At 41.4% G+C, this 10,916-nt stretch overlaps 1 protein-coding gene across 2 annotated transcripts; it reads right to left on the bottom strand.

Moving 5' to 3' along the window:
- Positions 1-3,822: 3,822 nt before the first annotated feature.
- sat2a.1 (spermidine/spermine N1-acetyltransferase family member 2a, tandem duplicate 1) lies at positions 3,823-9,131 on the bottom strand. 2 transcript variants are annotated; one of them, XM_061958856.2, is made up of 6 exons: positions 8,962-9,131; positions 8,860-8,892; positions 8,676-8,787; positions 6,104-6,205; positions 5,995-6,035; positions 3,823-4,443 (listed from the first exon to the last, which is right to left on the bottom strand). In XM_061958856.2, the coding sequence occupies exons 1-6, from the start codon at positions 9,022-9,024 to the stop codon at positions 4,276-4,278; spliced, it is 519 nt and encodes a 172-aa protein (XP_061814840.1). In that variant the 5' UTR covers positions 9,025-9,131; the 3' UTR covers positions 3,823-4,275. The 2 variants fall into 2 exon arrangements, with proteins under 2 accessions (XP_061814840.1, XP_061814841.1); XM_061958857.1 differs by having other exon boundaries at positions 8,676-8,759; positions 8,841-8,892; positions 8,962-9,128.
- Positions 9,132-10,916: the final 1,785 nt, after the last annotated feature.

Raw genomic sequence — 10,916 nt, 5'->3', positions numbered from 1 at the left:
AGGAGGGCGGCTGTTCGACGGTCACCCGCTCCACTTTAAACTTATGCTCACCGTAGCTAAACATGCTAAACGCTTGCGGTCCTAGCTAACTCACAGACTGAAGCTAACTGGCTAATGCGCGGTACGCAGCGTGTCCTTACCGCGACAAAGTCTCTTTCGAAAAACGCCGGTTTTACTTCTGACACCAGTGTAATATTCCCAGGAACGTAGGCTCATAGACTTATTCGTTTGTCTCGTATTTATTATATAAGATGCAATGTAACCACACAACAGCTCCAAAGTGCGTCTCCCCTCTTTCCCGGCAAAACTCGAACTAACACTTCCTGTCAACAACGTCACTTCCCTAACTTCCCCGGAAGTCCCGCCCCCCAGCCAAAGCCATTGGCTAACACCCCGTAGCTAGCCGCTACATCATATACAAACATGATGGTAATAGTGATAGCAAAGAAGCAATTAGCGAAATAAATAATAATACAGAAATGACAAAGAGCATTATTACACTACAAATGGAGCAATACAAATACCAATATAAATAGCGCTATTGATAATGAACAATACCAATAATTTACCTCTATTATCAACAATACAGTTGTTCAAATGCAACAATACATATACATAATGATAACTAGAGATACAAAAGGATGCAGAAAAATGGAGGGGAAGAAAGAGACGCAACCTATATTAACCTTGTAGATCATTATAGTAACAATAGGTTAAGCTTTGTCAGTGTGCCATGTGTTACCCAGTTTACCCTAGTGCAACAACGTCAATATTTGTTTGATGAAACGTGATTATGTGCATGAGTGTATGAATGCAAAAGAGGCATTCTAAAATACAAAAAAAACAAGAAACAGAGGTAATTGGTGAAAGGTATAATCGCTTTAAAATGTAGCATTTCCTAAAATACTGTTTCAGAATCAAGTCCGTGCAGTACCCACTTCTTCAAAGTGGGCTGGCTCAGGGTGGAGGACAGAGTAAAACAACTTGCACTGAGCCTAGTCTATAAAATCCGCTACACCTCCCTGATACCGAAGTACATGTCAAACTACTTCCTTAACGTAAATGACCGCCATAACCACAACACCAGGGGGAGCTCCACTAACCACGTTAAACCCAGATTCCGATCTAACAAAGGTCTTAACTCATTCTCTTTCTATGCCACATCAATGTGGAATGCGCTCCCAACAGGTGTAAAAGAAAGGGCATCTCCATCCTCCTTCAAAACCGCACTAAAAGAACACCTCCAGGCAACTTCAACCCTAAACTAACACCCTCCCCGGATTGTAAATAATCAAATGTAGATACTTTTTCTTATGTTTTCTGATCTCTCTCTCTCTCTCTATGTTCTGTTCTTTTAATTTGTAAAGCAAATTATATATCCTCTTCATTACAATTGTTGCTACATTTTTATTGAATGGTATTTGCTTCCGGGTTGTATCGCGCGCGTTGAGACTGGTGCATGCGTGATATGAAGGGTCCTCTCCACCCGGCGAGTTTAGAAACCCTAGCGCTCATTTGATTGGTCGCTGCAAAGTCTCTCGCTTGTGCTTTGAGAGAGGCACTCAAGGCACATGTCTAACGGTAGATGACCTATATTTTTTTCTAGCAACTCATATCAACTGCCTGACGAACAAACTTAAATCATCAGGGTTCCGCATAGTTTCTGAAGGAAAACAGCATTACAGCTTCTGAAGAAGAACCCGCGTTTTTCACAACAGAGAGCCACATGGTGATAGCATAGACTAGAGCAGCCATGTCAAAGTCACGGTCCGCCGGCCTGCAAATAAATTATTTATGGCCCCCGGGATGATATCTGATTAGTATTAGATCCGGCCCGCAGGCCACAGCCGCCTGCTGCTGTTTTGCACGCACCAATACTCTATCAGTGTTGGTGTTAGGAATTTTCAAAATGTCATAAAAATGGTGTCTCACAGTACATTTTTGGGGTCCCACTTTTTTGTAACCGTTTTGAAAACAAATGATAAATGTATGCATTATCCTGTTATGTCTCACATTCTATATTGTGTTTTGGAAAAAGGTTGTCATAAATGTTAATTCATTAAAAAAAAATTATACAAAAGAAAACACATTTTCATGCACATGTAAATGTATTCAGTTATAAACATTCATTCACTTCTTTCTTTCCTTCGTGGATCTAAACTTTACCGCTGACGGTAATTTTTTCTATACTTTAATTGTAATATTTTCAGAATGTGTTTGTTATATTTTTGGCCAAAGTAAGACAAAGAAAACAATCTAAGTTGTCTTTATTTTTTTAGTTTTAATGCCATGATTTTAATAGTTCGGCCCGTGTGTGCACAGATTTTTCTCCATGTGGCCCCTGAGCTAAAATGAGCTTGACACCCGTGCACTAGAGCATGCAGTTGGCAATCATAATTGAATTGTATTAATATCGGCAGCACGGTGAAACAGGGGTTAGTGCATGTGCCTCACAATACGAAGGTCCTGGGTTTGATCCCCGGGCTTTGGGTCTTTCTGTGTGGAGTTTGCATGTTCTCCCCGTGACTGCATAGGTTCCCTCTGGGTACTCCGGCTTCCTTCCACCTCCAAAGACATGCACCTGGGGATAGGTTGATTGGCAACACTAAATGGTCCCTAGTGTGTGAATGTGAGTGTGAATGTTGTCTGTTTATCTGTGTTGGCCCTGTGATGAGTTGGCAACTTGTCCAGGGTGTACCCCGCCTTCTGCCCGAATGCAGCTGGGATAGGCTCCAGCACCCCCCGCGGCCCCGAAAGGGACAAGCGGTAGAAATTGGATGGATGGATTAAGTATTAATATCATGGAAAACAAGTCTAATCTGCCCCTAAAAGTGGATGTTCAGCACTGGCTGCTGGCAGTGTGTACAATTTGCATTTGGCATGACAACTGGTGAGTGCAATGTTGTCAACTTTTCATCACATTTTTACCTTAAGGATGCTTCTTTAATTGTACAAGACAGCGATTAATTTTCCCTCAGCAAAAAATGGTGCATTGCATGAGAAATCAGCGAGAGCAGCCAGAAGAAGAAGTGACTTTGCAGCGACCAATCAAATGAGCTCCGGGGAGCGCGGGTCATCGTCATCCTGCTCTGCGCTAGGGCTTCTAAACTTGCGAGAGTAACTTGTAGCTTATCTTACTACATTGCCCATTACTGTATGTGCGCGTGTGTGCGTGTGTGTGTGTGTGTGTGTGTGTGTGTGTGTGTGTGTGTGTGTGTGTGTGTGTGCGTGTGTGTGTGTGTGTGTGTGTGTGTGTGTGTGTGTGTGTGTGTGTGTGTGTCCTGAGCATGACGTTAAAGTGCATCCGGCAGTGGAGGCTCCTCTATGGGGTATTGGGGCACTAGGAGGTTAACCCCTTTACTACTGTTACCCCAGGTGGCCCTTGGCAAAGGCCTAGTACCTGACTGCCCCCTAGCCAGGGATACGGTGAAGACCTCAACGGCGGAGCAGGCGGAAGACGGTAGATTTAAGAACTACCGCAACGGCTGGGATGGCGGAAGAAGGCTGCAGCAGAAAAGGGTCCCCAGTCGTCTTGGACTCCATGCCACTGGACCATGACCCGATTCTGTCAAGGATCGTGTGGTGACTGTCTGTGCACCAGTCTCCTCACGTAAAACAAAGTCACGCACAGGCATCCTCCATAAAGGGATACACCCCTACCAGGAGGATCGTCATACTCGTTCGAGTGACCGCCGATGATGGTGTGTGTGTGTGTGTGTGTGTGTGTGTGTGTGTGTGTGTGTGTGTGTGTGTGTGTGTGTGTGTGTGTGTGTGTGTGTACTTCACAGTTAACAAGCATCACAACTCAATAAATGTAACTCATTTAATTATTTGGAAGACATTTTTCATATACAATAAGGGGACAGCAGTGATGTTTGCATGTTAACAATACAAATTGAAAAAGGAATGGAAAAACCTCAATTTCATTACACTGATTTGTCACCTAAAACGCAAACCTAAGATTTTTCAGAGAGTTCAGCATATGTTGATCAACATTGGATTTTTTTTTTAGGATTTGATGAACAAAAAGTATGAAAGTTTGGACTCCTTGTCATACAGTGTGACGGCTTTCATCTTTGACGAGCAGCATTAGCATAGAAACCTCAGAAATCATTGTTTACATGAAAATAGCAAACCAATCAAATTTGCTACCTTTGCATAAGTGACCCCGGGCAACAGCAGCGAAAGAAGGAAATTATAAAGATTAACTTTAATGTGAGCAATAACATCACGGCAGTTTGATTGTCTCCACTTGCAATGGTCAAGGATCGAGTGTCAGGTCTGTGCCAGCTGCTGCAGGGCGTCCTCTTTGAACGCCATATAGTGATAGCCCACATCAGACGTCAAGTCTGAGCCGCCTTGCCGCATGTAAAAGTCCACAGACGACTGGTTGGCGTGCATCACGATGAAGTTGAGCATGTTGCAGCCTGCAGCTAAACCCCGCTGCAACAGTCAACACATTGCACTAATACTAACTAGGCCACATAACAGTCATCACATTGCACATTCGACATGTAGGCTTAGCGCTAGTGCTAATTAGACAACATAATGTTGACGTGCGCGCTAATGGTAACTCCACTACATAACAGTCGACATGTTCCGCTAATGCTCACGAGACAACATAAAAGCCGATAAATAGCGCTAATGCTAATTAGACCACATAACAGTCAACATGTAGTGCTAATAACTAAATAATACAAGAGTTGTCATGTAATTCTAATGCTAATTAGAAACATAACAGTCGACATGTAGTGCTAATGCTAATTAGCGATATGTCGCACTAATGCTAACGAGACAAGACAACAGTTAACATTACAGCGCTAATGCTAACTAGACAACATAACAGTCGACATGTAGTGCTAATGCTAATTAGACAACATAACAGTCAATATGTCACACTAATGCTAACGAGACAAGACAACAGTTAACATTACAGCGCTAATGCTAACTAGACAACATAACAGTCGACATGTAGCGCTAATGCTGATTAGAAACATAACAGTCAACATGTAGTGCTAATGCTAACTAGACAACATAACAGTTAACATTATAGCGCTAAGGCTAACTAGACAACATAACAGTCGACATGTAGCGCTAATGCTGATTAGAAACATAACAGTCGACATGTAGTGCTAATGCTAACTAGACAACATAACAGTTAACATTATAGCGCTAAGGCTAACTAGACAACATAACAGTCGACATGTAGCGCTAATGCTGATTAGAAACATAACAGTCGACATGTAGTGCTAATGCTAACTAGACAACATAACAGTCGATATGTAGTGCTAATGCTAATTAGCCAACTTTAACAGTCGATATGTCGCACTAATGCTAATGAGACAAGACAACAGTTAACATTATAGTGCTAATCCTAACTAGACAACATAACAGTCGACATGTAGTGCTAGTGCTAATGAGACAACATAACAGTTAACCTTATAGCGCTAATGCCAATTAGACAACATAACAGTTAACCTTATAGCGCTAATGCCAATTAGACAACATAACAGTTAACATTATAGCGCTAATGCTAACGAGACAACATAACAGTCGACATGTAGTGCTAATGCTAATTAGACAACATAACAGCTAACCTTATACCGCGAATGCCAATTAGACAACATAACAGTTAACATTATAGCGCATATGCTAACTAGACAACATAACACATAACAGTCGACATGTAGTGCTAATGCTAATTAGACAACATAACAGTTAACCTTATAGTGTTAATGCTAATTAGACAACATAACAGTTAACATTATAGCGCTAATGCTAACTAAACAACATACCAGTCGACATGTAGCGCTAATGCTGATTAGAAACATACCAGTCGACATGTAGTGCTAATGCTAATTAGACAACATAACCGTTAACATTATAGCGCTAATGCTAACTAGACAACAAAATATTTGACATGTGGTGCTAATTCTAACTAGACAACACAACAGCCGACAGACATAATACTGTTAAGTGTAGCATATCACTCACCTGTGCTACTTTGCTCAATAACGCTTTACCCACACCTTGCCCTGAAAAAATGCATTTAGATGTAAAAAAAAATAAAAACACACACAAGATGTGCATTGATGAGGCTTACCTCGGAATTCCGGCATGACGTACAGGCCCTCCAAGTAGATAGATCTCCCTCTCCATGCGCAGTATGAGTAGAAGTAAAGTGCAAAGCCGATCGATGTGTAACCTGAAATGAAACATAATATTCATACATGTCTTTTCTTCCTGCGTACATTGAAAATACTAAATGGTGATGTTACATTACATTTTTCATGAACATCAACACTAAATGGTCCCTAGTGTGTGAATGTTGTCTGTCTATATAATAATAATAATAATAATAATAACTGGGATTTATATAGCGCTTTTCTAAGTACCCAAAGTCGCTTTACATGTAGAACCCATCAATCATTCACACCTGGTGGTGGTAAGCTACTTATATAGCCACAGCTGCCCTGGGGTAGACTGACGGAAGCGTGGCTGCAATTTGCGCCAACGGCCCCTCCGACCACCACCTATCATTCTTCATTCAATTCACCGGTGTGAGTGGCACCGGGGGCAAAGGGTGAAGTGTCCCGCCCAAGGACACAACGGCAGCGATTTTTTGGATGGTAAGAGGCGGGGAGCGAACCTGCAACCCTCAGGTTTCTGGCACGGTTGCTCTACCCACTACGCCATGCCGCCCCTGTGTTGGCCCTGTGATGAGGTGGCGACTTGTCCAGGGTGTACCTCGCCTTCCGCCCGGATGCAGCTGAGATAGGCTCCAGCATCACCCGCGACCCCCGAAACGGACAAGCGGTAGAAAATGGATGAATAGATAAACAGTTACAGTATAATCAAAATAGTTCTGCTTTACATAGTTACGAATGATAAAATCTGTTAAGTGCGAATGCTAACTAGAGAACACAAACTGTACAGTCAACATGCAGTGCCAATGCTAACTGTTTAATATCAACTATAACAGTCAATATGTAGCAGTAATGCTAAATGTATAATATAAACTATAAAAGTCAATATATAGCGCTAATGCTAAATGTACAAAATATACTGTAACAGACAACGTGCTAACTGTTTAACACATATAATATATAATAAAGAACTAAGCAGCACGCTAAACTCACTTGCACCAGTAAAATCCCGGTCTGTTATCTTCACCACAACTACTCCCTGGCACACCCCAGCTCCGAAAATTAAAAGCTGAATGTCGCCATTCGCAAGGAAATGCACAAAACCCATGCTGTACTTTACAAGGATTCTATCACCAAAACTAAACCCCGTTATTAGTCAAGCCTAATCACTTCCAACTAGGGTTGTACCGATACCAATATTTTGGTACCGGTACCAAAATGTATTTTGATACTTTTCGATACTTTTCTAAATAAATGGGGCCACAAAAAAATAGATTTATTGGCTTTATTTTAACAAAAAAATCTTACGGTACATTAAACATATGTTTCTTATTGCAATCGAATAACAATTTTGTCCTTAAATAAAATAGTGAACATACTAGACAACATGTCTTTTAGTAGTAAGTAACCAAACAAAGGCTCCTAATTAGTCTGCTGACATATGCAGTAACATATTGTGTCATTTATCATTCTATTATTTTGTCTACATTATGAGGGACAAGCTGTAAAAAGGAAATATGAATCCACTTTTTAGAGCTATAATAACTGTTATCTTGTCTAGTTAGCATTAGTGCTACATATTGACTGTTACGTTGTCTAATGAACATCTAAAACTTTACATTAGTTTTGGATGATACTACAAATTACCAAGTAGTTACAGGATCATACATCGGTCATATTCAAAGTCCTCATGTCTCCAGGGACATATTTCCTGAGTTTCCTAAACATAATATGATTTCTTTAAAAAGGAAAAAAGATTTTGTGACGATAAAAATCATGGATGTAATCATAGTAGTATCGACTATATACGCTATTGTACTTGGTATCATTACAGTGGATGTCAGGTGTAGATCCACCCATAGCATTTGCTTACATTCAGACGCGCTAGCTTTTGTTAGCGGTGACGCCGGTGAGCTGTTGTATCCTCCTACGGTGTGTAGTGAAGCATGTTTAGCTGTTCCTCGTCCTGCAGGGAGGATACTTGTATGAAACTTTATTTGTCGTGCATGGAGGCGAGGATTTGTGGATGGATGTTAGCTGCTAGCTAGCTAGTCATGTCTTAAAGCACCTCTTCCTGAGGGCGTTTCAGTGTTATAACTTCACCTTTATCTTTAGTTTTTCGGTCAAAATGCGTCCGTTCTCCCTTTTCTGTCTACACACCGTGACTGCTTGTAAGTACTCCGTGATTGTGCGCTGCCGAACATGCTCCTCTGCTCGTAAAACCAGCAATGTCACGACGTGACGACACGCTGTCATGCCCTACAACCGGTTCTTTTCAAACCGAGTATAGTACAATTCTTGATTCATTAGTACCACGATACTATACTAGTACCAGTATACCGTACAAGCCTACTTCCAACATCGGTCACACCAAGACGCTGTTTTCATTATTGAACATTTTCCAACCTCAGTTCCCATTTCAAGTAACACTAAGAGATGCTCGGGGCCACTGGGGGCCACATCTGCTTGGCATGTTAGACTTTCTATATGATAGGAGGTGATGTCTCATGATGACATTTGTCTTCTTACCATCTTTACTTTTGTGCTGCTGAGGGACCTCAGCGATGAGACACTGGAAGAACGGGTTCTTGGAGAAACCATCTTGTTCCAAATCTAAGTCGCAGAATTTGTGTGGTACACACTCTTGAGAAACAGGTTTGTTATCTTTAGGAATGTAACACATATTTTTGTTACCTTTGTGTGTGATTGTCACCTGCTCTGGGATCTTCTCGTACGCGGCCAGATCCTAAGATAAACATTCAATTAAGCATAAATGGATTATTGTTGGCAGTCAGGTGGTGTGTGTGCGCGTCACCAGGTTCATCCGCGCCACATCCTTGCAGTCCTCCACGTTAGCATCCCTGATAGAAAAGTCCATGTTGTCCTAATTTTGGTGCTCAATTGTGTAATTTTGGCGTTCAGTTGTGTTGTAGAAGCCGAGGCAGCTGTCGACTGGCTCCAACCCACTAACTAACACATACCACAACTTGACTCAACGCAACACCTCCCGCAGGAGCGAGGCGGGGCATATTTTACAATCCATCAGGTGACTTGAAATATTTCGTAAATGTCATCTTTTAAATTACAGCTGTCATCATAAGAGTTGGAACTGGATTTTAACCTACAGGAGCCAGGAACATCCACCAGGGGGCAGCATGGCTGTAGAATAAACATACCATTTGCACAGGGGCTCTTTCAATTAACACACGCAGATAAGGTGCATGCATTTCTGACAGTTGAAGCATAAGCAGAATCACACTCGTAATAATAATAATAATAATAATAATAATAATAATAATACCATAACCAGACTAAATTGGACCCTAAGCAAACTTTTATTTGGACCCCCCACCCCTTACAAACATGTTCATACTTTTTTACTTATGTGAAATATTTTTACACTTTTTTAATCAAACTTAAATTTAATTTGATGCCTATTTTGTACTAAAACGAATTCATGGGAAATAACGTGTTCAATTTTTTTTTTTTTTGGTGCAGGATAATAATCATCATCGGCGGTCACTCGAACGAGTATGACAATCCTCCTGGTAGGGGTGTATCCCTTTATGGAGGATGCCTGTGCGTGACTTAGTTTAACGTGGGGAGACTGGTGCACAGACAGTCACCACACGATCCTTTACAGAATCGGGTCAGGGTCCAGTGGCATGGAGTCCAAAACGACAGGGGAACCTTTTCTGCTGCAGCCTTCTTCCGCCATCGCAGCCGTTGTGGTAGTTCTTAAATCTACCGTCTTCCGCCGTTGAGGTCTTCACCGTATCCCTGGCTAGGGGGCAGTCAGGTACTAGGCCTTTGCCAAGGGCCACCTGGGGTAACAGTAGTAAAGGGGTTAACCTCCTTGTGCCCCAAGACTCCATAGAGGAGCCTCCACTGTCGGATTCACTTTAATGTCATGTCCAGGACACAAAGGATAATAATAATAGTAATAATAAAACCATATATGTATGAACTTTTCTATATTGACATCAACCAGGATATAAAGCCAGCACAACTGCCTGACGAAACAGGCACATTTGCTTTGTGACTGAAAATTTGCCATTATATCCCTGCCAGTTATAGAGCAGGAAGCAGCTCGGAATAAGTTTGTGGTAAAAAATGCAGATGAAGCACCTTGTTATTCATTCATTGACATTTTACATGTGCTTCTTCACACAAAACATGGCACCCACGGATCGCGAGGCCCTACACACACACACAGCATGTGGCCCTGACCACAATATTATACCTCACCAGACTGTCGTAGCTCCACTGTTGACCCACCTTTTATCTCAATAATTACCATTTTAAAAACAAAATTAAACTTGTGAACATGTCTAATTTGTAGAACAGTAAAACTCGACATTATAGTGGATAGGTAGCACTAATGCTAACGAGACAACAGTTGACACGTGGCACTAATGCAAAAGAGTCAACATATAGTGCTAATGCTAACTATACAACATAATAGTCGACATGTTCCGCTAATGCTAACTAGACAACATTATTGTCGACATGTAGCGCTAATAGTAATTAGACAACATTATAGTTGAAATGTAGCAGTAATGCTAACTAGATAACAGTTGACATGTAACGCTAATGCTAACTAGACAACATTGTCGTCGACAACGTCCGGAAAAGTTTGCTGCCGCGCCAAAGCTAAGTGCTATCTTTCTATCTGTGTGCTTCTAATTGTTTTACAGCTTTCTTTATTCCTTCTCCAACATATTTAGTAGTCTTATCAAACTTACAAAGCACCCATGCAGTAATGCTAAC

Source organism: Nerophis lumbriciformis, linkage group LG05 (genome assembly GCF_033978685.3).
Source record: "Nerophis lumbriciformis linkage group LG05, RoL_Nlum_v2.1, whole genome shotgun sequence".
Classification (NCBI taxonomy): domain Eukaryota; kingdom Metazoa; phylum Chordata; class Actinopteri; order Syngnathiformes; family Syngnathidae; genus Nerophis; species Nerophis lumbriciformis.
This window is presented reverse-complemented; position numbering and strand designations above follow the sequence as displayed.

Excerpts from the sequence above, each read along its gene's own strand:
- sat2a.1 (XM_061958856.2), bottom strand. The coding sequence starts at position 9,024 with ATGGACTTTTCTATCAGGGATGCTAACGTGGAGGACTGCAAGGATGTG. Across the intron at positions 8,788-8,859 it reads ACGAGAAGATCCCAGAGCAG|TGTGTACCACACAAATTCTG; the intron begins GTGACAATCACA and ends GTTTCTCAAGAG. Across the intron at positions 6,036-6,103 it reads CGTCATGCCGGAATTCCGAG|GGCAAGGTGTGGGTAAAGCG; the intron begins GTAAGCCTCATC and ends GCATTTTTTCAG.